The sequence below is a fragment of the Oncorhynchus keta genome, chromosome 34 (genome assembly GCF_023373465.1).
Source record: "Oncorhynchus keta strain PuntledgeMale-10-30-2019 chromosome 34, Oket_V2, whole genome shotgun sequence".
Taxonomy (NCBI): domain Eukaryota; kingdom Metazoa; phylum Chordata; class Actinopteri; order Salmoniformes; family Salmonidae; genus Oncorhynchus; species Oncorhynchus keta.
Window position 1 is genome coordinate 33666509 of NC_068454.1, and position 27990 is coordinate 33694498.

Genomic DNA, 27990 nt, shown 5'->3' on the forward strand with positions numbered 1-27990 from the left:
AATTTCAATGATTTTACTGCGTTACACTTCATATAAGCAAATAAGTCCATTTAAATTAATTAATTAGGCCCTAATCTTTGGATTTCACATGACTGGGCAGGGGCGCAGCCATGGGTAAGCCTGAGCATCTGTATGTTGTCCTATTTGGTTGATTAGGCCAAGCATTCCTTAATAAACAATTCTTCATCACTAATGCATAATGCATCAAATATTTTATCTTGTCGTAACTATCTCTTTAGAAACACGTTTTGTTCACTAAAAGACTTGCAGAAGAGAAGTGTCAAAACCTTTATTCAGATGAGATGTTTCTCCCCCTTAATTGACTGCTACGGCCAATCAATCAAATACACCTAGACAGTAGAATTCTCTCAAGCTTTCTTTACATCGCACTACCTCTTTACACTATTCATCTGTAAGGCATATACTGTGGTCCAACATACCCCCACCTTTCTCACACACTCACTCCTACACAAACACCTACACACACACTCTGGTTGGGTTGTGATTTTATTGCGGGGAGGGTGGTTGGTTATGAAGTGGGAGGGATGGGTGAGGTAGGTAAACATCCCATGGCTCCTCTCAACGCCGTGGGCTCGGGCTGTATCGCTAATAAAGAGCTCAATTTAGCCAGTGACGTGCCGCGAGCTCAGCCGAGCCACCTGAGTGGCTGAGCCCGGCTCTGACATCATACAGCCCAGTCGTTGATTTGGCTCTGTCTCCGAGGCTTCGGAGTGAGAGTCTCAACCCAACCATGGGCTCTGGCACTTAGGCAGCCCGGCACAGACAGAGCGAGAGAGCGCTACAAAGAGAGGAAGAAAGGAAGAAAGAAGGGGGCTGTCTCGGGGACAATTCTCTGAGCAGCAACTTTCACAGCCAATGCAGCCTCTGGTACTATGGAAACTAAACCTCTGACCAATGGAAATAATGGTGGCTACAATGTGGCAGGTGAGTGATATGTGCTGTGCACGCTCCACTCGAGAGGTGCAAGTACCTACCAGAACAAGGTCCAATATATGAGCACCCTGTGTAAGTGGGTCTTGTCTTTGTACATAGTGAAATAAACCTGAGACTGTTTGAGCGTGGCTGTAGTATTCAGCAATTTGCAGTGAGAGAGCAGAGTTTGCTGGGGAAATGCTGCGGCTTTTCTAGAAGTTCACAAGCTTTGCGTTCGAAAAAGGAGGAATATGATTAGCTGTCTGGAGCTTTGTGAGTTTTTTTGCACCGAGGTTGTCTTTGGCCATAGTCCCATTAACTTCCCCTTTGAAAATATTGTTATTTGCGCTGCTGCGACGTTGTTTCTTTCTCAAAGGGCTTTTTCCCTTAGGATGGAGAGGGGGAAGGAAGCGGTGTGCTTGAACCCCTGCTGAGATCTTTTGATGTGTGCTGAATAGCACCACGACACTCGGACCCAAGCTGCTCAGTCCCTCTCTAAAACCTTACTCGCTGTGCCATGCTTGGACCAGGAGGGAAATGCATGCAACAGTAAGACAGTCTCCATCTCTCTCCTTCAATGGCGTTGTCAATTTGTGACACTGTGGCTTTTTTCACACCGGAAAAGTTGTTGAGTCTAATGGGGCGCGGAATATGCAGATCTTTTGCAACTCTGAATATTATTACATTGTCTGGTAGGAGTGCGCTTGCTATTGTTCTTCTGTAATTTTTGCAATTCTACTAGTAAGTGCTCAATCAGCTCATAAGCAATTTAGAAGTGTAGAGGTTTGCTGTTTTTGTCTTGTGCCTCTGTCAGCATTTTTATGCTCATTTCTGTGTCTCCAGGTGTGTTTTTTTCCTCAATCGTCCTCTGGCTGGCTGATGAATTGGTTATTATCCCTGTCATAGATTATTCTATAGCGTTACGAGCTTGGCTTTATTTGCTAATAGTTCACTGGTAATTGCGCCTATTTCCCCATATGATACCTTAGGGGACTGTTAGCAAATTATTTTTATGCTAAGTGTGTGCGAACTGTGTTGTAATTGGTAGAGTGGGGCCACTTGTATTTAGTTTCCCTGAATACTATGCATCTAATTTCTGTTAAATGGGGCAATCAGAGTTCTGGTAAAGTGGGACAAGGTTATGATGGGAATGGAGTCCGTCAGACCACCACTGTCAGCGCACACCTAACGGCTACTCTGAATCAGCCATTCTCATCAATTCCCCTCCAGTCTTCAACTCATATCCTTTTATCTCTACTAATCGGACATCTAATGAAGGGGACAAGTGAAGGATTCTAATTTGATGCCTAGCCCAAATGTCACTTGCCATCAGTGAGCTTTGGCTCCCATCACAGTCCCAGACGGCCGGAGCGAGGTGATAAGGGTCGTTTTCAGAGTCTGGCTAATGATTCAGTTCAGTCTCCTCCAGCCTCACTCTAAGAGGGGGTTGAAATTAATAACATAATGGGACCCAATGCTACTGCAAGCCACAATGCCCCAGAGATGCACTCCAGAGATGGCGTTTAACATTGCCCAGGAACCTGGCGTAATTGCATTATGATTGGGGCAAAAGGCAGGGGAATATCTGGCCCATGAAGGCAATTAAGTGGTGTAATTGCTATATGGATGTAGCCGGGGAGGGAGCGTAGCCCGGCGCACTGCGCTCTAACCTCCGCAGGAAGTCCTCATTAGTGAAAAGTAGCGCTCCTTTGTGTGCTGAGTGTCGGCTGCTGCCATCCAGCAAAGGAAAGAACTGCACCAAGATTTTGATCCTTATCCATCCTTCCTTCCCTTATATGTTTCATTCATTCTTTCTCCTCTTTCTCCCCCGTTGGTAATTGAAAGGAAGCTAGAGGTAGCCTCACCTCTGACGGCAGCCCTGAAGTCACCTGGCCCATCTATTAGGAAACTCACACAGCAGGTGAGAGATTCACCATGTCTCCTCTCTCTGCTGGATGAGATGATGGATAGTGGATATTGTGATTTGCTATTGAAGTCATTAGTGTAGCTCAATGTACTGTGAATTAGAGCTGGGACGATCAATCAAAATGTATCAATACCGACCATTTATCGAGGACATTTTTACTGATATTAATAAGAACGATACGTAGCCTTTACTAGAGGAATGTGAAGTTTGAAATAAAATAAGGCTGCTAAAATGGGTTATTGCTAACAGGACAATGATAGACACATTTAAAGTTAGTAGTTTTAAGGGTAATATAATAAAAAGTAATTGGTGCACATTAATGTTCAATGTATCGTTATCGTGGTAATTTCATTGCATTTATGGTGATATGGATTTTTGTCCATATTGCCCCGCACTACTGGGAATTCTCCCATCTCATTTTTGATAGCCCTGGCTCGGACATAGATATAGACTTCTTTATTCCTGCATTCAATAAAAAAAAAAAAAACGTTTTGTCCACAAGACTCTGCTTTTGATCACGGCTTTGTGTTTAAGCTGGAAGTGGAAATGAGATGGAAATGAACAGCACCACTGGGGTCTGAGAGTTGAACCTTCCGACCTCAGGGGTATTTAAAAAAAAATCTCCCCTAACTCAGAGAGCGTCATTAAAGAAAGCACCCTGGGGCTTGAGGTGCTGTCTTTTGAGCCTTCTGAGTGTTGAATGCATCGGAATCTTAGTCTGTCAATGGAACGGTGTACTTCTTGGCGCAGTTCCAAACTGAAGCCAGGGAATTACATATTTCAGATGATGCTGTATGTAAGGGAAGGGGGCATGGTGGGAGCAAAAAGGGGCAGTTACGGAGCTGGCATCACTGGTATTTTTCTTTTAATTTTGTGTTTTAAATGCGTGTGTGTAGTTAAGGCACAGTTGTGTCGGCTTCAGAGCACCCCCCTCTTCTTGCAATTTATATTCCGTTCTGACGTCAGCCAACTGTCAATCATCCGTAAATATAATTGGCTATGAAAAAATAGTTCACCCAGTGCTGATGGGGATTATTAATAAGGACGCCATCCCCCTGTGTGTGGGTGGTAAAAAAAAAAAAAGAAACTCTCTCCAGGTCTATGTGCTTAAAAGATAACAAAGGTTGAAAGGAAGGAATTTAATTAAAGTTTTCATCTCCCTCAGTTCTTATTTCAATATCACAAAGTATTCTAATCTTGCAGAATTATATAAATTTACTATTTTATTCTTGACCCCAAAAAATGTTCCTTGTTGCATTGTCATAAATGCTTTCCCCACAGATAAAGGGTAAAATTATTTTTGGTGAGTCACATGCTTTCATAAGAAGGAAATATTGTTTACCTAGTTTATATTCTGGAAAATAAAATTGCATGTTCATGGTTAGTTAACACATGATTGGACTGTCACAGACAGATCAGTCCATTTGTCTCTGTGGTTTATTACGGTGTCAACTTGCAGATCGACCGTAGCGGACTGCTCCCGCTTTCCTCTCCTCCTGCCCATGTTCGTGCCATGCTTCCTCACTATTTAAGTCTATAGGACACCTCCCTTCATGGGTCCCAAATGGCACCCTATTCCCTATATTAGTGCACTACTTTGGACAGGCCCTGGTCAGAAGTAGTGCACTATGCAGGAGTAAGGTGCCATTTGGGATGCTACCCTGCCTCTTGTTTTGTACACAGCAGGGATGAGGAAGCAGCAAACAGCTTATTTATCCAGCCTGACAAAATCAATACCTTTTCCACTCTTAGCTGTCACTCGTTGACACCAACACAGATCTCATTTGTATCTCCAACATCCATTCGCCGACTGGATGACCGATCGGAAAGAGAGAGGCCCGCACACACACAAACACACGTTACAATCACTCACAAACTTGCCACTTCCAACCTTATTTGTACTCTTAGTTTTCCCTCTGCTCACTGGTCGGCCACAGTTGGTTGAGCAGCTCGATGTAAATCCTTAACCACCTAAGCATTCCTCGAGTCAACTGTGAGTAGAAGAGATGGCCGGTGCTGTCTCTGTCTGGCTCCGGCTAGCCGCTCGGATAGAACACCCTGACCAATTAGTGTGAAATGTGGACTCAGACTCCCCCATTGAGGAGGAAAGAAGGAAAATTAACAAAATACAAGCCCCTGGAGGAAGATCCATGAAGCTCCGTGAATTGGACTTTTGCGTCTCCAAGGGGGGGGGGAGGGGAGAATGCCCTTTGCCTCTTTAATATTGTCCATCTGTCATCCACAAAAGCATTTGTGTGAACCAAGTCACCTTGTGAGGTGAACGAGCGTCTGCCGTAGAAATGATGCACTCATAAATTCACAAAAAAACACAAACCACAAGCATATGGACAGACACCGAAAATTCTACGGAACGTCCAGTCAGTGCTCCGGCTGAGACCAGAAGTCCCAGAAGAGTCATGTGACTACAAGGCTCAACATCCAGGGTCAAGAAAGACCTGCTTCTTAGATGTTCCACTGCACGCACCACAAACTTGTTTAATGGAGGTTGATCCTCATGGGGCCTCAGTCAGGCAGCACTGGTCCTCCCACTAGAAGAGACAGCACTGTACTCTCCTCTCTACCACCAGCCCTCCACCACCAGCCTACCCCTTCTCTCAGCCCGGGGGAGCCTCCATCTGTGGCCACTCCAAAGCGGGGGGCGTGGGAGGGAAAAGGTTGGCCAGGCATGGGCGTCCTTGCTCTCCTGACGCTGGATGTGCTGCGGAAAAAACGGGAGGGGGTGGGGTGGTGAACTACTGAGCTCTCATGAATTCCAGAACTGCTCTTGTCTGGTCGCATTAAAAGCATAATTGTCCTTGAGTGTGAGTCCGCCTAGAGAAGAGGTGGGAAAATATGCAGAGTGTCTCGTTCAGCCCCTCACCGACGTCTGGTCCCTGTGACCCCCCACACAGCGCAGCTTGCGTAGTTGAGATGTGGAGGGCTTATGGCAGGCTGTCACTCCCAAAAAGCACAGGGCAGGCAGCCCAGACAGCAGGAGGCCTGGGGAAAGAGACTGAGCAGAGGGACTTGTGACAGACACCACACGCCCTGTTGACAGACAGGAGGCTGCCGCACACCGACAGACGGGGGTGTGTGTGTGTTGACAAGCATTTGTGTGACCGTAAGTGTGTGTGTGAGACACTAAAAGCCAACCAGACACGCGCACACACCTGTCCTCTCTACTGACAGCCCCCTACCAGCCCTGGGCTACAGATCTCATGAATCCCAATCAGGCGAGGCCATCGGAGGATTAAATAATGCAGCAGCCCCTGCTTCAGCTCTGCGCCACCTCCATTAGCCTGATAAATGTGCTACGTTGTCAGTCAGGTACACAGCAAGTGTTTGCTTAGCTGTACCCTGCCATTCTCAAGTCAACACGTCCCAATGATCTCAGGCCTCTATTTCGACTGGTATTTCCACTGCTGAATTCTGCTAAAAATGTGAATTGAGAAGCACCAACACAGTCATCCTGGCCAGTGTGGAGCAGATCAGATCAGTTCAGTAAACTGGACTGAAGAGAGAGAATAGATTTAGGATGAACTAGCTACCGTGACGCCATGCTTCTTGGTGCCCATGGCAACCTCTACGAGGTGACACAGTGCCCGGTTACCTGGGGCTCCGTAGGGCTAAGAGGTGAGTTGGAGCCATTGTTAACTGGATTATGGAGCGAGCTGTAAATCCACTTGACCTCCTGGCCAACTCCTCTGACTGGGACTTCCTCCACACAGCTTCTTAACCCAGAAGAGAGCAGAGTTTAGCGGGGTTAGAGCGTGGCGGAGCTCTGAGGAAGCTGAGAGATGGAAACGTTAGCTCTCTGTGACAGCCTCCTGCACTGCAGTTTGGCCTCCAACCACAGGAGAGTAAAGAATCAGAGAAGCAACAAATCCACGTCTTCTCAGTTAGACAGTGGCCATATAGAGTTGATTCAAAATGATTGTTTTAGTATCACTCCCACTCTGTGAGTGTGTATGCAACTGATAACTTCAACACCCTGTTCTACAAATATGTTAAAGATGAGTTTACATTTAAATACATAAATCACCAGTGAACACACGTACTAACAAACCATTCTCTCTCTTCCTCCCTCCACCACCTCTCTCCCCAGGTCACTGAGGGGCATGAGAGCCTTGTCGGAGGCCAGCGCTGTTGCTTGCCGGACCCAGTGCTGGTGACGGGGACATGGGCCTCTTCCTCAGGGCTTCCAGCACGACCCAGCTCCACACAAACCAGAGCCTCAGCCACCAACTGGTCCAGCACCACCCAGACACCAACGGCAGCAGCACGCAGAGGGACCCCGCCTCAGTGGGTCTCGCCCTTCTCTTCGGCGCTACCACTGACCTGCAGGCCAAGCACCGCAGCCGGTAAATACACACACACACACACACACACACACACACACACACACACACACACACACACACACACACACACACACACACACACACACACACACACACACACACACACACACACACACACACACACACACACACACACACACACACACACACACACACACACACACACACACACACACACACACACACACACACACACAATCAGACATCACTCGCATCACAGACATTACAGCCTCTGCAGTAATAGTCACAGCCCATGTCTCAGGACAAAGCATTAAAAAGGCAGTCCATTTCAGGCAAGAGATGGCAGACTGGATAGGCAGGGTAGAGCGGGCAGTGACAGCCAGAGAGACTGGGTGGGAGAGAATAGGATGCCAGTGTGGTGACAGGTTGCCAGATAGGAGATAACGCAGGGAGACTGCTTCTCCCGTTTTCACGATAAGGAAGATCGGGATCCCTGGAGGCCTCAGTGCTGCTTGCTACAGCGTCTACAGGCCCGCATATGGGAGTGTCACCACCACCGTGTCTTTTCTCCCTGCGAGGCAGGCAGCCTGGCAGGCAGAGCAGTCACAGCTCGTTGCACCATCTGGCCATGCTGACGTCCGCCCTGGCACCAGGCACGCACTGTCAGGCAGGACCACTGTGTGAGTAGAGGAGCGTCACACACACAGGAGTAGAGCACATCTCACCCTCCTAAAGTGTTAATGGAAGCGCTTCAGAAGCCACTGATTCTCATTAGCACCTTTGAGCTGGCTGGGCTCTCCTGAGGGCCAGGTGCTGCTCACACTCTCAGGGACACGGTTTTCATCAATTTAGATCGAGGGAGGGGTGTAGGGAAAGGAAAGGGGGAGAGGTTAAGAGTTTAAAATTATGCACTATTACACACTTGGCTATAATATTGGGTGATTTGTCATTGAGGAAACTTCATTGATCTGTTAGTACAAATAGCTGCTGCTGAAACAGTAGCCTCGGGGAGGACAGGCAGTGGCTGAGGCTGACCGAAGCAACCGTGTCGTGTGTTGTCCATCTCTTTCTGCTCTCTAGGTCTCGAGCTCTTGGTAGACGAAGCTCCAAGTAGCCTTCTCTAATGAGGATGTCTGATACTGTCACTGTAAAGGAGACTAGCGCCACCATGAGAGGTGTGGAGACGGAGGAGAGCCACCATGCCAGTGCCACACCAGCGGGGGGAGAAGAACCAAGCCCGACCAAGACAAACGGCAGGGAGCAGGCAGAGACCCCGCCACAGGCCAAAGCTCAAACCCAGCTCCAACCCGAGATTCAACCAGAGAGCTGCTGCCAAGACAAGAACGAAACTCAGGTAAATCTCATCACAGAGCAGGGTTGTATCTTACCACCTGGGTCCCACACCGTCCCGTACCAGTCAGCCTTTTTTTAACCAATGCCTGCAACCCCCCCTCCCCACAAAATCAACCATCCCTACCCACACAATTTCCGTATCAAAGTATGGCATGTCCGTTGACGGGGTTGAGTTATGTACCAGAGGACTACACTAAAGGTATATGCAGCGAGAAATGGTAGGGGACTAGTGAGACAGACGTGTGAGGGTTGGGGGTATCGGTGGGCTTTGTAATGGTTAGCAGAGCGGGGAGAAATAATTGCTTTCTGATACAGCACAGGCTCAGGGGCCCTGGGGAGTCCCTGGCAAAGCACAACCAATCAATTGTCAGATAATTGAGTTGTGAGAACCCGCAGAAGCGGTGTACCGCAAAACCACTACTCAGTTATCATACGCTTGAAGGTTAACCTTGTGGAGGTTTTATATGGCAGGCGGCCTATATCGTTTTTTCTCTCCCATCCTCTGACAGGTAGTGCGTGAAAGATTTGAACAGCTAGGCTAGTCTCCTTTCATGCTGTAACATTTCCCTCATGCTATCCCCCTTTCTGAAAAGCCTTGACCCTTTTCATATCTCAGCACCACCAGTCTTCTCTCAACCTGGCTCCATGTGTATAGGTGGTTATATATGGTATTACAGCAGTCAGAGGAGAGCTGCGTTTGAAATGGCACCCTATTTACGATATAGTGCACTATTTTCGATTAGGGCCTATAGGGCTCTGGTCAAAAGTAGTGCACTTTATATGGAAAAGATTGCCACTTCAGTTGTATCTTAGCCTGGCTGCCCCCCCCCTTGTAAAGGTGGTTGTATAGTACTAAAGGCAGTTGAGATAAGAGGGGGGCGGGGGGGGCGGCATATACCTGTAAGGGAATGGAAAGGCCAGGAGCCATGCAGTCAGTCTGCTGAGGAGATCCATGCAAGAGCGGAAAAGCAGATAATCTCGATCTCAAATCCCAGTTTATCCACAAACTTCTCCTGTATCACCCCTAGGGGGATGAGGAGGCGGAACAAATGCCTTTACTGCCATCTGTCTCCTCCACTTTGCAGATCGAGGCGCCTCACTGCACACAAGGTGCTGTTTTAGACGTGTGTGCAGGAGAGAACAGTTATTTTACAATTCCCCGCGGCCGTTCTTCCAAGTCTAGAATTCAGAGTAGCATGGAGGGCAAGGAACTCTTTCTTTCCAAATCCTCTACTACAGTGACTTATTTAGACTTGGGTATAATTTAGCCTGATGCATTAGGGCAAACAAACATTAGGGCAAACAAATTCAAATGTTATTGTGCATCAACCATTAATAAATAAGGGTTAGAATCTGTTGGATATTTAGGCAAAAGAAAAGGTTAATAATATATTTCTTCATTACAAAAACATTTAATGGATCTGTTTTTGTAGAGATGGACTAAATGGTTTCAAGAGCAGATTCCCATCTTTACTATGTAATTGTCCTCAGTCATTTTGTTATTAATTAAGGGGACTCATCCCAGGGCTTACAGACAATGAGACCCTTGTCTCATGTGATCCATTTTGTCTCATTGCCTACTGTACAGCGGCAAACACCGGGACAGATGGGAAAAAGGCCCAAGGTACAGTGGCAAGAGGCATGTCTGTAACAGTGTTTGCTTGATGAACCCCACCATCTAATAGCTGACAATGAGTTGTTTTTCCCTTTTAATTTACACTGCCTGCACCCCCCCATTTTGTGTAGTATATATTTTTTAAGCTTTTTTTAAGCTTGTGATTTTCAGTTATTCAAGTGTAAATTCTAATGCATCAGAATCATGACGAGTGATCTAACCAGTGACCAGTTAATGGTCAATCTAACCTAGGTGACCGTGTGCTTGGTGTCTTGAGTCTTGAGCTTGGGTTGCCATGCCAGTGTGTGCTGTGCTTGCATGGGAATTCTGGATTCTTCTGATATTTTCCTTCTGATATATACATTTCCCTCCCTCCATGCGCTTGGTTTGTGGTGTTTTTTCAAACTCTGCCTGCACTGTATTTGTACCATCCTGACTCTCTTTTTAACCCTCACCACTCTCCAATCCCCAGTCTAACTCAAAGTTAAAGTTAGTTCGGAGCCTGGCTGTTTGCGAAGAGTCCTCTCCTCCTCCCCCTATTACCACTGATCTGCCTCGAGAACACAAGGTAAACCGCAAATCCCCCACGCCCCTCCTATGACAATTCACTGCCCCGCCCCAAACCATCAGCTGGTGTCAAACCATCATTTCATTGCATATTTATACCCCACAAGTGCATCTCTTTTAATAATGAAACGTCAAGAAAGAGGTTTACAAGAAATTCCTGTAGTTTCCACACCTCACCAACTGTTCCCCTCTTTGGTTATCTTCAGCTTCCAGAACAACATTTTCCCCGCAACAAAAGCTTCAGAAAGGAATTTGTTTGAATAACACGACATTTCCAGTTGCTTGAAAGGATTTGTGACTATTGAAGCACCTACCTTGTTTCAGGTCACTCACCACATGATTCATATTTAGCTTTACATGCTGACCAGACCGGACACGTGGCGCAAGCGTCGCAAAATAAATGTAGAAATCAATGTTATTCAATTATTGCACCCACACAATAGAACTCCTTTCTATTTCTGACGCAGATCGTGCTGCAAGTCCTGCCTCTCCCATTTCCTCATTGGTTTATAGAAGCAGGTACCCACGTGCCATCTCCTCATTGGTTAAACCCAAGTGGGTGATTGAAAGACTAAATGTTTTGCCGGTTTTCGTGGTAATACTATGAAAGTGTAGATGCCAATCACCATTTAAGTTCAAAGATGAAAAGGCCTTGAAGGAGGAGAGATGACTAGAAACGATTCGGTTGGCCGTTTTATGTGTGGATTAATTGGTGGAGTAGAGGACTTTGTGCATTTCAGGTAAAATAACAACTCAATGTTTATATCCCAGGACAAATTAGCAAGCAACAGCAAGCTAGCTAAATAGGACAAATGAGCTAGCAAGTGCAAGCTAACTAGTTAAATTGCCATACATGTTTAATGCTTTTTGACCTGTTCCCAAATTAATGTCATTGGTTCAGAGTTTGTTTTGATATTTTAACCTGCGTGTCGTGATCGCGTTTGGTGTAGGGGGACAAAATACATTTATGCACGATGGCGCACGTGCGCAGCCGGTTTGGGTTCCGTGTTAGCTGTGGTCTAGATTCTCACATTTGTTTGTTCAACATGAAATCTGATTTTTTTTTTAAGATCCAACAGGTCATACTAGAATTAGCCTATTAAAATAATTTGTTTTAATCTGACAGCAGGGGTTCAAATCTGTTGAATTATTTGAATGCAAGCTTCTGTAGAACACGTTTGTTTTATTAGGTGTTAGGCCAACTTTCTTTCATTCCACCCATTCCATAGTAGAAATAGTGTCTCGATTAACTGGTTTACTGTATAAAAACCCTAAATCAGGAGCAGTATGGAAACTCCCTGACTGTGTGAGTGAATTAAACAAATGCTTGTCAAATTATCTCCCACCTCATGAAAGAATACGCTTGGCAGGGTGTCACGAAGACTCATTCAGTCAGATGTATGCCCTTGAACTGGTGTGTGATTGAGATTTCCTTTCCCAGGAGTTTTTCACCCCCCTCTATTCACTATCCTTCGCTCTCTCGCTTTTTCTCAGTCTGTGCAGCATCAAAGCATTGTTAGCAAGCTGCAACTCCCCTAGGCTATAACTTTTTACAGGGGTGGTGCAATGTTTTTTTTTCTTCCAATGTAAACATAGCAGATTTCCCCATTTAAAAAAAACATTTGCTGTCCCTCTGCCTCATTGTGTGCTTGTTTTACTTCTACTTTTGTATTGACCAAAATATTAAATGAAAGCCTTTCTGGGTGCTTCAGATTCTTAATCAGAGAAAGAGTAGGCTGGGCTACTCTGTAGGGTGTGAATGCTCAAGATCATAGCATTAAACTGATAACCCTTAGTACACATGGGCTTTCCTACCATGCCACCCCACTAGCTACATAATCTGTACATTTGGAAAGTTGGTGGGGTCGTCATCATTATCCTGATGGATAGCTCCTTAAGTAAGAGAAATCACCTTATCCCATTTGTTTCATTATAAAAGGTGACTCCAACAGTATTTTATTTTGCAGGATGAAGTTGAGATCCAGGTCTCCCAGTCATTTGACAAAGAGGAGGTGTCACCCATCAAGGATGAGGAGGACAAAGGTGTGGAGAAGCTGCTAGAGAAGACTGAGAGGATGCCCAGGAAGATGCTGTCCAGAGGTAGGCATTATCTGCGTCCCCTATGGGCCTTGGTCCAAAGAAGTGCACTAAAAACAAAAAAGGTTTCCATTTGGGACACAGGCATCCTGTGTGGGTAAGCACCGGCTATTGTCTGGAATCAGAGGTTTCTCAGAGGTTGTAAAGTTGATTTAAAATAAACCACAACAATGGATGGTCTTATGTCCTACAAGTTTAGCTTACTTAAAAAAACAATCTTTCTTGCTCATTAATGCTCTAACTTTTGCAAAGTTTCTGCGAAATGAGGAGACACAATAGAAACGTTTTGCTTTAATGCCTATTTTTCCCCTCCAGATTCCAGTCAGGAGTACACAGATTCTACCGGGATCGATATCCATGAATTCTTAGTAAACACATTGAAAAACAACCCCAGGTGTGTACCCATGCCAGTCATTTGAAAATATTTAGTCTGTACCCACAAGCCCAGCTGTTGTTCTCTTTCACTGGTGAATAAGCAAAGACTCATTCTCTAAAAGGTTTGAACACTTGGCATTTTCATCAGTCATCAGTTGCAGTTTTTTTCATACCCTGAGGTAATGAGATGGATGCTCAAATGACTAAACAGACTCCAAACTAATTATCTCCATGTTCAATCCATTATATTCACAGGGACAGAATGATGCTGCTGAAGTTGGAACAGGACATTCTCGACTTTATCAGTAATAACGAGTGAGTAGCTCAGCTGGGTCAAGTTTTTTTTGGGTGCATTTCAACTGAATTGACAAGTCTCTTGTGTCTCGATTTGTTGAGGATTTGGGGGGGGGGGTCATTTAAACAGAATAAGCTGTTTCTGTTCATTTATTAAGCCTCATGCATAATTTCGTGTGATGTCTCTCTGCCTGGGGAGAACTAATGAGATTTCACTCCAGGCTATGTTGGACCGTTTTGCACAGAACGACTGTTCCTAATTGTCCTGTAGTCCCTCTTTGAATTATTGATTTGGTCCCCTGTACTCGCCCCCCATCCTATTCTCCCTGTCCTCTCCGCCATGCTCCTCTCCCTGTCCTCTCCCCCATGCTCCTCTCTCCCTGTCCTCACCTCTATCCTCCTCTCTCCCTGTCCTCTCCCACTCTTTTCCCATCCTCTCCCACCTCCTGTCCTCTCCCTCTGTCCTCTATCCTCCTCTCCTCCCTGTCCTGTCCTCTCCTCATCCGCCTCCTCAGAAGCCAGAAGAGAAAGTTCCCTCCAATGACCTCCTACCACAGAATGCTGCTGCACCGCGTCGCCGCCTACTTCGGCCTAGACCACAACGTCGACCAAACCGGGAAATCTGTAATCATCAACAAAACTAGCAATACAAGAATGTGAGTAATCTCTCTCGTCCCTCTCTGCCACAACCAATAATTGAAATGTTCATCCCTACTCTTAATTCAAATGGCTAAGCCTGCAGAAATGTTCTGCCAAGGCAAAAAAGATTTTCCTTTGCAGCCCTCGAAATGAGTTTTTGGGGAAATGTAATTATCTGCGTTTTCAATATTGGGTGATGAAAGTTGGGAGGAGAGCAACAGCATTTGAGGCGGAAGGGAGATGGTGTAAACATCTCAGGTTTCTTGGAACGAATTAGTACTACAACTCAAGTTTCCTCATTTTTTTTCTCTTCCCACCCCATATCTCTCTCTCTGTAGACCTGATCAAAAGTTTTCAGAACACATCAAAGACGACAAAACTGACGACTTCCAAAAGCGCTACATTCTCAAAAGGGACAACTCCGGCTCAGACAAAGATGACAACATGGTAAGATAGTCATTTGATGTGAGGCTCCCCAATACTAGACCTCATTATTATCAATTAGCTTCCAAGAAAGAAAGTTAAAATGTGAAAATAAATTATTCGCTTTTCTCCATGAAAGCCAGTAAAGTTTTAAAAAGACAACACCCTATTTTGAAAAGTGTATTTCCTTGATGCGCCAAGCGTAGTCAATGGCCAAATGGTATTAATGGTGTCTTCACTACTAGCACAGCTCAGAATGTTTTTCCTCCATGCACAAAGTAAAAGCAGTAGTCAATGGACAAATTAATGGTGATTTGTTCAGTGTTTCCTAGAGTATATTCCCTTAGCCTTTTGTTACTATTAACTAACAAACCATTGCTAAAGGAGACAGTGGATGTATGTGTCAGATGTTAGTGCTAAAGCATTGTGTTGACGTGTCTAGATGCGGATGCGGCTAAAGGACGACCGTAGGAGTAAGTCTATAGAGGAACGAGAGGAGGAGTACCAGAGGGCCAGAGACAGGATATTTGCTCAAGATGTAAGAACCATCCCATAGAATTCCCTTAATATATAGTTTGAGTCAGTAAATACAAGTAGCGAACAGAGCTTATTTTATTCCAGGGTCCAGATGGCTTGGTTCTTGAAAAAAGAAAACAGGAGGATGATGCTTGTAACAGTACACAGCAAAGGCGGCAAATGTTTAGGTAATTATCTCTCACCGTAACATAGCCATGACAAATTCACCAATCTCTTACTTAGGAAATGGTTATGTGATTAATTAGTTTATATCTGTTATAATAGCTAATAAATGTATAATCCCATAATGGTTTAAAATGGCTCCTTCCTCAGGTTAAAAGATGGCCGCCCGGCCAACAGTCGCCAGAGCAGCTCTGAGAACGAACCCAAGTACTCTGACCCTCGGCCGTGGAGCAGCACAGACTCTGACAGCTCCAACCGTAACCTGAGGCCAGCCATGACCAAGGCCAGCAGCTTCAGCGGGATCTCTGTCCTCATCAGGGGAGACAGCTCGAGCAGCAGCAAGAGCATGGGTCGCCTCTCTAAGACTGGTAAATAAATAACCACTACTTCCACTATCAACTAGCCTGGTTAAACCAGACTGAATGCCACCCTCCATGGTGAGTGCAGTGTTCAGTCTGGTTTAACCAAACTAACCACCAACCACAGTTCACTTCACTCTAAATCTCCACCTTTATATTGGCCAATCAGCAGTGCAGCACCTGTCAAAACGGCCTGTCCATTTAGAGGAGCGTCCAATCAGAGAAGCCATGTGACATGACAAAAGCAGATTCTAGAATAATGCCCATCATTCTATCAAAGGGTTTGAATGCTTTTAGTCTTTAAAGAGACATTACATTCCCTATGACGACTCCTGCCAGGTGAAATGGGTGCTTCACTGTGTGGTCTTGTGCTGTAGGTGTATTCTCAAACAGATGTCGGCAGATGAGGAAAACCAAACCATGCACATTTCATCTCCTGTCTCCTTGCGTTGATATAGGATGCTTTTTGTGTGTCGCCCCCCATTTGATTTGATCAAGATATTGACGGAGCACTTTTCTATTTGGCACCATTGATGCAGGTCTTAGTGCATTGTCACACCTTGCTGGCACTTAACATACCACTCACATATTGACAGTGTGTACATTTTTGACAGTGTGCTTTCTAATGCGTGCCTTTCCAGCATACTTTCTCCTCTTATTACATTTGCCGCTCCTCCTCTCTCATTTTATTACAACCATTTGGTATCTGGAGTGTGAATTCATTGGTTATTACGTTCACAAAAAGAAGAGCCCCATCTCAAACATACAATGGTCAGTTTAATAGGGGAAGTAGCTAGCCAATTCAACAAAGCATTATTTTAGCATTTATGCATTTTCTCTTTCTTTGAACCATAGTTCTACAAATATTATGGTAATATGCTATCAGTGGTTTGCCATTATTTTAGAATTGTAGTAGAATGACTTAGTCAATCATGTTTTATTTTGTTTACCTGACAGTGATTAGATTCCAGTCTTAATGATCTAATTATGTACAGTTCAAGAATCTATTAGTTTCATTAAGTGTTGTGTTGTGTTCTGCCCACCATGGACATGGTGGTGGTGCTTGGACACACAAAGTGAATAGTTAAATGAACACGTTAATCAAGAAATTAATTAAATTGTAATTTAGAGCTGCTGACGATATCATCATCCTCTTTTCTATTTTATGACCGCATCAGTCCCACAGGTAATTAGAATAGATCATTGTTGTGTAGGTTTGGAATTTCAAAACTGACCTTTCAATGTAGTGCATTTCTTAATGAAAAACTTTAGATTTCTACTTGGGTCAACTAAAGGTTTTTATGGCAATGGTCTCAACCATTGATGCATTGTACAGTTAAAGGTGATTGTCTAAGCCAGACTAATATAACTATCCAATGAATTCAAGCAGCTTCTCCAGTAGATACCATCAGTATCTCCTTTGACCCTTGGCATGCATCTTACAACTCTCCCTTTCCAACCCCATATAACAACTCTAAGCATGGTGTGTTAACTCTGCTGTGTCTGTAGGTTAAGGCTTTCCTTCCTTCCTTCCTTTCCTTCCTTCCTTCCTTCCTTCCTTCCTTCCTTCCTTCCTTCCTTCCTTCCTTCCTTCCTTCCTTCCTTCCTTCCTTCCCTAGGTTCACTAGAGTCTTCTAGTAGTGTAGGGTCCTCAACGGGTTCGCTCTCTCGCTCCCAGCTGCCCCTCACCGCCCCAGCTCTAACCCAGGCTGGCCACCCTCACAACCACGCCGTGCCCCCCTGCCCAGTGGCTTACCCAGCCACCTGCACTAGTAGTACTGTGACTTATGAGGCGGGAGGCAGGAGCGGCCCGGTGCCGCCACCACTAGCAAATGCAGCTAACACTAGCTACTATTTGCTTCCCCTGGAAGCCACAGGGATACCGCCAGGGAGTATCCTGGTCAACCCACACACAGGTTGGTACCCTCTAACCATACCATCGGACCAGGTTGGTTAGGAATAAGTTAGTTGTACAGTACGGGGGCTTGCATGGGGGATGTAAAATGTGTTTCTTTCACAAACCGATATCTTCTCCTTCAAACTAACACGACTCACAAACTCTCACAACTTGCTGCTTATTCCTTGACTGCTTTCTTCTTCTTGTGGTGCATAGAGAGACAGACAGCGTACTGTAGTTTGTAACGTTGGAGCCAGCTGGGGAGGGTGATGTATCTCGGGTGGGGGGTATCTGGAAGAAAAGTGGTGGAACGCCACAGCAGAACACAAGGCATTTCTTCATGCATTATTTATGATGCATTTGAGTTCTGAGTATTTTGGGGGAGGTGAAAATTAGAACTTGCTTTGATTGTCCTTTTTAAATAGTAAACCCAACCGACAGAATGTGTATCACTTTCCTCAAATTATTTAGATTTGACACGGGAGTTGCTGTCTGTGGCGGCTTGCATTCAAATGAGGATCCGTCTCTCTGCTACCCGCAGATGAGGTCAGAACAGAAGCACTTTGAAAAACGATAGTGCGCTCGCAAGATCAATACTTCCCGACGTTGGTCAAAACAAATTCCATAAAGTGTTGCTGAGACAAGGGATAATGGAGCCATACTGTACGGTGTTGAATATAGAAAAACTAGAGAGTAAGTCGGAGCTCTGATGTATAATGCATTCTTCTTCAGTCTGCTCGTTCAGCGGCCGACATAGAGAAGGTTAGTTGTTAAATATGCATGGGTCTGGCTGATAAGCCCGGGTATATGGAGCTGGCACTAATATGTTTTTCAAGAGCCAGTCAGGGGTGTGTAATTGCTTATTGACCTTTCTTAAGGACTTGGAAATGTATTGTGTAGTACCCAGGAATTAATTTAGCCACCTGATAGTTCAAAACTCAAGAGGAGTTCTTTTCAGGTCCATGTGTGCGTCACACGTGCAAAAAGTTGAGGAAAACCCATCCTCTCACCACTGGCAAATGAGCCCAGAGTGCAAATGTATAGCCTATATATTTTCTTCTCAATAATTTATTATGACTCCAAATGTGTAGGAAAAATGCTAACTATAGTAGATACTCACCGATATTAGATTTAGTAAAATAAGAGCATGGCCCAAACCCTCTCTAATCCTCTTAGTATATGAGTAACTGTAGAGCTCACAAAGCAAATATGTCTGTGGAGTGTGAAACCTTGTCCCTATGGCAATGTATATTACCAACAGGCACTTCATTAGACGTGTGTAGAATACAAATGTAAGGAAAAAACACCCAAGATTTGACCAGGTAATGTGATATATAAGCCATACACTGGAGCTGAGTGTCTCTGCACTGCTCCGTGGCAATAACCTCCTTTCTGCATTAAAAAATACCTTCACAAAAGGATATTCGTCATTCGGAGCCAGCCTATTTCACAGTGAACCCTCAGAACCATCAATGCATTTTTCACCTGCGATTCAGAGGAGAAATGAGCCCTAGGAAAGAATGAGGGCAGAAATCTATCCTAGATGTTTCTTTCATATTCTCTCTACACAAGGTGCCTCTGCACACAATATTCTTCGTCTTTTTCCTGCTCATGCAAAGGTACACATTTATTACATTACATTACATTTAAGTCATTTAGCAGACGCTCTTATCCAGAGCGACTTACAAATTGGTGCATTCACCGTATAAATATTTACTCACTTCACTGTGTGAATTCAGAAATAGGCAATGTAAATTAAGCCCTTTGGACACTATACTGTCTACAACTGCTGTAAGGATAATGCTAGCCAAATTACATTTCTGGATACCTAACAATTTGGCAAATTCGTATCATAGCATTGAAGAATATGTTTAATGTTGATAATGGGGCCAATATCAATAGGGATGAAGAGAATGTTGACAATAATGGTTGATGTGATTTGAGAAGATGGTTCGTGTTGATTATAATGCTGAAAATTATGTTTATTAATGTGTTAATAGAGATACCAGTGCTGGTGGTTTTCCAGTGCGTTTCAGCCCTTCCTCTCTAACCTACAGGCCAGCCCTTTGTGAACCCGGATGGCAGTGCTGTGGTATACAACCCCAACCACAGCATGGCTCCTCAGCATCAACATCATCAGCATCATAATCAGCAGGGCAGGACCCAGCAGCCCATGCTTCCTCCTCCACACCCTCCTGGCCGCCACCAACACCAGCCCACCAATCACAACCACGTACTCTCACAGGTCCGCTAACACCCTTTAGCAGGGCACTGAATTTAATTTGAGATTTAATTCAATTCAATTGAAGCATAGGAGAAAATGTAGATGTCATTGGCTTATTCATAACATCTACACATTACAAACCATAACGTGCTTGTTTAATCCCTAGCAGGGCAAGGGAAAGTAGGAAAACAACTGATGTACATGTTCAATTCTTACTCAGTCATCCTAAAACACCCTGGTGATTGACATGGTCCCCATTTCAAAACATTACCATGGCGGTGCTTGACATTGGTACGGTGTAATTCATTAAGGAAATTTTGCAACCTGCCGTTCTCCTTAGTCGCCACCCCTGTCAGAGTAAATGAATTGAGTTCAGAGTGTCGGCTAAACACTGTGACCCTGGTGCAGCACACAGCCCAAACGGTAATCATTAGAATTTATACAGGCCCTCGGTGGTAGGAATAGCAATCTCTAATAGCAAGATCCCCATCAACACAACCTGTCATGAAGAGGTCCTTTAAAAAAATAAACCAGAGCCAGAGGGGTTGAGCTTCATTAGTGAAAATACCAGGGCAGGAAAATGAGTTGACCTCTGATAGTGTGGGTGCACAACCCAGGAGTCGGACAAGGATGCCTTTCCAATGACGCGAAGCAGCAATGTCCCTTTCTAATAAAGACATCATTATAGACACAGGGGATGAGGTTGATGAGGGGTTTGCAAATTGGAGGATATTTATGTTGAACTAAGAGCTGTCCCATGGTGTTCATATTTATGTCTTGTAATTGATTTCCACCAGTCAACCTTGGTAGAAGACAGAGGATATTCATATCCATGGTCATCTATTGACTGAGCTCTTTGTCTTAATTAACTTCATTACTGTTTAGTTGTATTTCCCCAGGAGCTAGCACTAAACTAATATCCTTTTCCCCTACTGTAATTATTTTGTTTATGAGATGGCAATGCTTTCTCCTCTTGCAGTGTTTGCATCTTCTGCCTAATGTCTTTGACTAAACCCATTGCCCTCTACCGCTTCTCCTTCTCCTCTCCTGTACTTCTCTCCTCCTACCTCTCCTCTTCACCTTCTACGCCTACTTCTCTCCTTTAATCTTCCTCTTGTCTTTTCTGCCTCTTCTCTACCTCTTCTTCTCTCCTCCTCTACTACCTCTTCTTCTCCCCTACCTATTTTCCTCTCCTCCTCTACCTATTCTTCTCCTCTATCTCTTTTACTCTCCTCTTCTCAGTCTGTTCTATCCCTTCCTCAGCCGGTCCGGCCCCTCCAGCCTTCTGCTCAGCCTGTCCAGTACGCATCTGTCTCTTACCCACCTCATCAGCTGCTCTCCGTCTCCCCTAACCAACAATACACTGTGGTACTTGACTTTCATCTCTTTACTCTTCCTTCATTCACCTCCTCTTTCAACCTCAATATTTGGGTTCTATCCCATCTTCCCTCTTATGGCTTGTTTAAAAAAATCTGTAAATGTGTAGTGAACTTATTAGTACAGAGCCAAATAATCTGTTGATACTTTTTGTAAATACATAGTGAACTTAGTACAGAGCCAAACTAGTGTTTGCTACTGTAGGTGCCTGAGACTGCTAAATGGGAATGGTATAGGGTCATTTTCCAGCTATATGATAGATGACTGTGATTAATAAATATAGACATTCTCTACAGCAAAATGAATGGAGCTAATGTTCTGTTCTTGCTATATGCCCACATTAAGATCTGAATGTAACATGTAGGCTAATATTCATGAAATAATACACACAAGGACAGAATTTCAAACAAGACTTGCAAAAGTTCCTTAATGAACTTATATTCACTAGTGTCAGGCATTGCTTAGTGTTACTTCTCGAGGCTAATCGAATGCAGTTAGTCAATGGTTAGTGTTTTTCCCCCTTAGTAAGACTTAATATGCCAATTAATGCTAAATGGAATCAGTTTTATTTTCATGTGTTGTGTATTTCTACCCCACTCCATCCATTGATGCAAATCATGTGTTCCGTTAACCTCTTTCCTGACCTCCCTCTACCAATAAACATCCCTTAATAACTAATTACATTTTTACATTTGTGGAAGGCTGCTTTGAATAATTAATTTCACAGCAGATGATGGAATTTGATGTTCTATGAATAGCAATGCTGAAAGTCCCTAACCACCCGCCATCCTGTAAAGTAAACCAAACCACACTTAAACAGGTCAGGAGGAATTCAGTTTTAGGGCCTTCAGATTTTTGATTTGCATGGGTGGCTGTATCCAGCAGTAGTCGTTCGTTAGTACTAGCCTATAGTTTTCTATAGAAGTCTTTGGGTTTCAGAAAATCGCTATATAAAAGTACAATGTATTATTAATTATATACAATGTTCTGTTGTAGTTCAAGTAGAGCCATTACTGAACTCCCATTATATTAATAAATATATAAAAGACATGTAATAATGTAATGTATCAATTTAACACGTTTCTGTGTGCTCCCACAGCAAAACAACCTGGGAGCCCAGTTCACCCACATGAGCTTGGCCCGGCAGGTCTCTGGAGAGGGCCCAGGTCGGGACACCCACATTGCCATGTACCCCTCCTCCGTCGTGCTCCAGACTCCCCCTCAGCAGCAGGGCTACATGGTGGCCCCTCCAGTCCAGCCCGTCCTGGCACCCCAGGTCTACAACACCCCCGCCCCTCCGCCTGTCAACCAGCCGGTCATGCAGCAACAGGGCTACATGCAGCAGCAGGTAGTTTCTGTACATCCGAGCCTAACCTGGTTTACTCCTCTTAGTCTTTACACTATTCTGTTACATTAGTACTAATATACTTTTGTTCCATCTAACTGACTATCTTAATCAATGCCTTGCCAGTATCTTTGTTCCCTCAACTACATGATTGTAATGTTCCATCAATACTATCTGAGAGACACATGCACAATACATTTGTTCATAAATACTTTCTCTCTCTACTTAAAATAGCATTTAAATGGCACTTGGTAACTATATACCACACACCAGCAGCGGTACTGTACTGTATGTTCAGAGACCTCAGAGAGATGGATAGCTGTGTTGGTATTAATGGTATGCCATTTTAGACTGCTCTATCTCTGCCTACAGATGCCAGCATGTTACTGTGCGCCAGGCCAGTACCCCCTGTCCAACCAGCAGTACAGGCCTGTGGGCACAGTGCAGTTCAGCGCCCCACAGAGTCAGCCAATGCCCCCGCCCACACAACAGACAGGTAGGTATCTAGCACAGGCTGAACCAGTAACTCAACCGTCCATCTCAGCTGCCAAGTTCTTCTATTAAAAACAGGTGTTACTTTCAGGTGTGTTATTTCTCTGGTGTAATATATGTAATACCATCAGTGGAGTGGTTTGCATTGAAGGTATCTACATGGGGGGTAAAATACCCCCTTGTGTGTTTATTTTAAGACGGTTAATATCAAGCTGCGGGGAGATGGCTGTTACTGCTCCTCCCTCCCTTTTCACACTTCTTTTCTATTACACTCAGCACTTTCTTCTCTCCGGTTATCTGCTTTTATGGCGGGTACACAATAGGCTAATTTAAGTAAACTGCAGAGGGGAAATTAGACAGTGCCCCTGGGGCAGAGCGAAAAGCTACTGTGTTGGAATGCTTTTCTCTGCAGTTTTGGCCATTGTTTTGCCTTACCCTTTTACCCCATAATAACAATTCCCAATCAAATACACTATTAGCATGGTTTCCCTCCCCCCTCTGTGTATCGCTGAGGCATTATTCACTGGCCTGTCTAGAGAAACAGATGCTCCGCTGCACCACTGAAATCCAGAAGCCAATCTGATCTCTGAAAGGAAATGGGGAATTTTGTTTTAATTACCTGCCAGCCTTTGTACATGCATCTGTCATGCAGGTTGGCAGTGGAGAAAAGGATGGAGATTTCAAATGGGAAAATGATTAAATGATGGTGAATTCCAGCAGGGAAATGTCAGAACGTTTATATGCCTGTGGGTCCAAAGTCAGGTGTTTAGATGGGTTTCCTACCTGGATATCAGCCCTCCAGACTGTTTTAGAACCGAAAGGCCTGCCCTGGATACTGGTGGATCTAGACCCTCCATGGGTGGAACCAGGTATTGGCCCTCCATGGTAAAACCAGAGGCTCAGGATACGGGGCCGGGGCACTGTCTGAGAGGCCTATGATTCTCACAGTGAACCGGTCTCTTTTCCAGCCCCTCACTCTCACCTCTTCAGACAGAACTGTTCGCCAACCACATCCTACCGCTAGTAGTGCTGAGCGATCGATCAGTGCTTTTTGCGGTCGGTTTCAGTTTACAGAATTTTTGTAGACATTTTTAATGAAAGGCAGCAGAAGCACATTGCATTATGCTGTAACACAGAATAAAATAATTAATAAAAGTCCCATGATGGTAGTGACTACCAATTACTGCTTATCACTTATTACCCATATTTTATTCACATTACTTTAATTTAATATTTCAGTTGTGTATATTACATTTGTTTTATTTGATTACTATATTTATTTCCTAGTCATCTCATCTCTAGAGTGGCTGTCTATGCTGTCTGACAAAATCTCAATTTTATTTGTTCATTAAAGTAAATAAGGCATACTTTTGACTGCTGAATACCAACTATTAATCAGTTAGATCATGTATTTTCAGGTAGAGATACAGTGCCTCGCAAAGCAACTGCTCTTTATCCCTCTCCATCATGCGTTGTGTCCGGACAAGTAGGCGTGCAATGGATTATGGTCATTGTAGTTAATTGCTATGTTTTTTGCGCTAAACCAGTGTTTCTCAACCCTGGTCTTCAAGCACACCTTGTCAACTAATCATCAGGCTCCCAAGTGGCACAATGGTCTAAGGCACTGCATCTCAGTGCTAGAGGTGTCACTACAGACCCTGGTTCGATTCCAAGCTGTATCGTAACCGCCCGTGATTGGGAGTCCCATAGGGCGGTGCACAATTGGCCCAGTGTCATCCGGGTTAGGATTTGGCCGGGGTAGGCCGTCATTGTAAATAAGAATTTGTTCTTACCTGACTTGCCTTCTTAAATCAAATAAAAAGTAAGGCCCTTAATGAGTTGAATGAGGTGTGTCTGTCAAGGGTTACAACGAAATTGTGTACTGTTGGGGGTACTCGAGGACCAGGATTGGGAAACACTACGCTAAACTATAGAATATTGGCCTGTTGAGAATTATAACTCCCTACTACATCGCACAGTTCAGGGTTGATCTGATTTGTCTTTAGAGAATCTGCAGTGATATCATTTGCATTGAGCTCACAAAAAAACCCTGAATGAAATGGAATCCAAATAATTGAACCAATGTTGGACAATAGTTGTTTTAAAAAATGAAAAATAACAGAAATGTTGTTTAATCGCTCGGCACGAACGATTACGCAATAAATCAAACTGCTGTAAAACTCGCATGTTAAAGCCCTCCTGTCTTCTGGGCATTCTTGATTATTGACGGTCAAATCAGAAGGCCTTCTGACTTGACTGAGACTTTAAATGCATCTCGCTGTGAATATTTGTGAAGACTCAGTGTATTTTTGTTTTTATCCTCAATGTTCCTGCCATAAAAAGTGCCCTCATTTTGGTTTTAACTTCTACATCAGGCTTCAACTTTTTTGTGTGCTCCACTTCTATAATTATTTCATAATAAAATCAGATTCTGTTAACATATATTATACTGCTCATTATTAGCTGATTCTGTTAACTATAAAAGGCTTGTGCAAGAGTCTCAACTGTAATTATGAAGACAAAGTATTATATTCATAATTGTGCAATTTTTGTAATCACAAAATATCAGCATAATTCTTAATGTCAGCTGAAACTGGACATTGTCTGTGAACATGTACTATACTTCTCCACATGTGGTCAAATAAAGCTGAAGGAAAATGTTTTGGTGAAAAGAGGGAGGAAGAAAAATGTTGTGGTAGATCTGAGTTGAAGGACACCAGTACCGTCTGAAAACTCCTTTCCCCAGGCGTCTGAGAAAGCCTAGTCCTTTCCCTTATTCTTGTAAGCAAAGATTAAGCTTTTGAACTTGAGAAAGGCAGCGGAAGCCTCAGTTTATCTGCTGTAACAAGGAGAGGGGTGGCGTGCCCGTTTCATCTTATCTGTTATAGCCGCCTGACAGTCAGTACCTTTTTAACCAGGCAGGCAAAACTGTCTGCAAGCAGCAAGCGATTCAAGCCTTTTGAGTCCCTATGTCCAGGTTCAGAGTCTGGGTGGTACCATAGTGCAACGCGTCTCCTTTCTCCTCACCTTCCTCTGCTCAGTCAGCCGAAGCAGAGAGTGTTTAATATTATATTCGCTTCATGCTCAGTTTGTAAGTGGAGGCGAGAGAATGGCACTAAAAATAGCGACCAGCCTCTCTCGTCGCTTGCCTCTCCTTCATTCCCCGCCTGGGGCCATCCATTCCTTTTGTCCCACTTCTCTTCTCATCTGGACCAAATTGATTGCTGTCGCTCTGGCCAAAAGCCAGGAGAAATTGAAAATTGCCCAGCCCCCCACCTCACTCCCTTCCTCCTTTTTACCTCCTGCAGTTTTCTCCCCTCCATCCCCCCATACCTCTCCTCAGGGCGCCTGCTTTGGAGGGTTTTTCAATGGCGTTCTCAGAGCTTTACACGCACTCTGGTAACCTTGACACTGATGTATTTTACCCAGTGAAAAAAAAGAGGATCATTTCTCTAACATACTCTATGAAAAGTTTTTTTTTCTCTCTCTCTTCTCGTCTCCCATAATCTTACCAGCGGAGGATAAATCCTATTGAAATGACTTTGGCTCTTAAAGGTTGTTTATTCACCGAGCCATTTTAATGTTGACTTTGAATCATTGATCACTTTTCAAATAAATAAGCACATAGCCTGCCTGTCCTGTGCCAAGGAACTTTGCATTTCATTTCAATGCAAGTCTGCTGAAATCTAAGATCCTCAAGTCATTTGTGTCCACTTTTTGATTTTATCAACTTCAACTTGCTCTCTTTATTTCTCCAGGTTACCAAACTGTGATGCCAAATCAGCCACAGAGCTATCAGAGTATGATTGGAGTGCCACAGAGTCAGAACACTGTCAGTGGCCTGCATAGCAATATGGGAAATCAGATGCAAGGCATGATGGTCCAGTATCCCTCCATGCCATCTTATCAGGTGGGTACTTGGCATTTCACCAACACTAAGTCAGTGTAAGTCTATAATGTCAAAACACAATTGTCAATGATGAACATTATTAAGACGTTAAAAAAAGTATATTTATTTAAACCTTTATTTAGTCAAGTATCTTGGTCGTTAAGAACCATTCTCTTTTACAATAACGATCTTGTATATTTTTTGGCATCCCATGTTGACAATGTGTAATTTGGGTCTGTCTTGGCAGGTATCCATGCAGCCCCAAGGCTCCCAGGGTGTGCCACAGCAGACATATCAGCAGCCTATCATCATCCCCAACCACAACCAGTCCAACCAGGGGCCCATGCCTGGCTCTGGTGTCCAGGTCTACTACAGTGTTATCACACCCAATCAACAGAACACCATGAGGTTGGACATCGTCACCACACTGTTTTAACATGGAAATACCTATACCCATTATATATGCTTATTGTAGACCCATTACATTGTTGAATACCGGTTCTAAATGTATTCCCAGTTTAACAAAACACCATGTAGTAGGAAATCACAATGTTTTAATGTGAACATACTCTGATTATAGACGAATTACAATATTACAGACCGTTAATATATTCCTTATTTTACAGTGAGACGTTTTTAGTTTTAACCGATAACTAGCCCGTCTCTGTGATGCTTCACACTGGGCTATGCATGGCAAAGAAAGGGGTCACTTTCCACCCCCCTCTTCCCTCCCTCTCATGGGGCCTCTTCTTTAGTAGGCCATGTTCAAGATGATTTATAAGGCCAGATATCTACTGAGTCTTAATATAACATTGCTGGTCCCATGTGGTGAGCTGCTCTCTCTACACCATCTTTCATGCCAGCCCTCTGGTCCGCTGTGCAGACGCACACTATTCCTCAGGGTGCAGAGCGGAGCGAAGAGTCGACTGTCTCCAGCAGCAGCTGCCTGCCTCTGTGCTTTGGGCTGACGCATCACCCTGCCTCCTGCCTGCCTTCGCTTTGCTTTTTATCCTTATTAAATCACAACTGAAATGAGCGAAAGAAGAGCCTGGAAAGCAGAAAACCCAAAGTTGCACACGGCAACTGCAAAGTTGGTTACGGAGACACAGTAAAAAATGATGATTGCCCTTGATTTGTTTTGATTTGGTAGAAAATGAGGTCCG

At 44.2% G+C, this 27990-nt stretch overlaps 1 protein-coding gene across 13 annotated transcripts in view; it reads left to right on the plus strand.

Moving 5' to 3' along the window:
- Positions 1-27990, plus strand: part of LOC118366979 (R3H domain-containing protein 1-like) — a 78160-nt gene that overhangs the window by 39587 nt on the left and 10583 nt on the right. For 3 of the 13 annotated variants that reach the window (XM_052493728.1, XM_052493727.1, XM_035749867.2), the window contains 19 exons: positions 6966-7221; positions 8263-8536; positions 10124-10159; positions 10623-10718; positions 12685-12817; positions 13130-13208; positions 13445-13504; positions 13999-14139; positions 14461-14569; positions 14988-15083; positions 15167-15249; positions 15395-15612; positions 17223-17519; positions 19558-19745; positions 20967-21092; positions 22201-22449; positions 22819-22942; positions 26697-26848; positions 27075-27235. In XM_052493728.1, the coding sequence (XP_052349688.1) occupies positions 8306-8536; positions 10124-10159; positions 10623-10718; positions 12685-12817; positions 13130-13208; positions 13445-13504; positions 13999-14139; positions 14461-14569; positions 14988-15083; positions 15167-15249; positions 15395-15612; positions 17223-17519; positions 19558-19745; positions 20967-21092; positions 22201-22449; positions 22819-22942; positions 26697-26848; positions 27075-27235 (2579 nt within the window). In that variant the 5' untranslated portion in view covers positions 6966-7221; positions 8263-8305. Of the gene's footprint in view, positions 1-725; positions 946-2778; positions 2855-6965; positions 7222-8262; positions 8537-10123; positions 10160-10622; positions 10719-12684; positions 12818-13129; positions 13209-13444; positions 13505-13998; positions 14140-14460; positions 14570-14987; positions 15084-15166; positions 15250-15394; positions 15613-17222; positions 17520-19557; positions 19746-20966; positions 21093-22200; positions 22450-22818; positions 22943-26696; positions 26849-27074; positions 27236-27990 lie in introns of those variants that run through there. The other 10 variants (XM_035749865.2, XM_035749876.2, XM_035749868.2 and 7 more) reach the window with 9 other exon arrangements.